General features: G+C 50.3%; 1 protein-coding gene across 1 annotated transcript in view; it reads right to left on the reverse strand.

Annotated features, from left to right (window-relative positions):
- The window catches only part of LOC134326489 (astrocytic phosphoprotein PEA-15), a 13179-nt gene continuing 12730 nt past the window's right edge, over positions 1-449 (reverse strand). The window contains exon 4 of the mRNA XM_063008670.1: positions 1-148. Coding sequence (XP_062864740.1) covers positions 84-148 — 65 coding nt within the window. The 3' untranslated portion in view covers positions 1-83. The remainder of the gene's footprint in view (positions 149-449) is intronic.

The raw sequence follows: 449 nt of genomic DNA on the forward strand, positions 1-449 counted from the left end.
GGGTGTGGCCGGATCAGTGATGGAGCTGAAGATGATCTGATGTGATGGGGAGAAGGAACAAACAGGGAGCTTCACCTCTGACCTCAGACCTTTTTGGGGGGCGGAGCCAACTTAATGATCTCGTCCTCTGATGGCTGACGGATGATATCTGTAACGAGAACCAGGGGAAGACGGATCAGAGACTCTCATACGCAGTGTGGTCTAAAGTATGTGGACACCTGAGCAGAGGTGTATCCACCCCCCCTCCCACACACACCCCTATTTTACTGCTGTAACAGTCTTTACTCCTCTGGTACGGCAGGATTTTGGAATGTCTGGGTGAATTTGTGCCCATTTAGTCAAAATGTTTCTGTGCTCAGGCTGTGATATTGTGATGTGAGAGGGCTAGAGTCACACTGGACGTTCCAATTCATCCCAGATGTGGTGAGTGAGGTTGCCAGTGGTTAAGC

This window comes from Trichomycterus rosablanca, chromosome 14 (assembly GCF_030014385.1).
Source record: "Trichomycterus rosablanca isolate fTriRos1 chromosome 14, fTriRos1.hap1, whole genome shotgun sequence".
In the NCBI taxonomy this organism is placed as follows: Eukaryota; Metazoa; Chordata; class Actinopteri; order Siluriformes; family Trichomycteridae; genus Trichomycterus; species Trichomycterus rosablanca.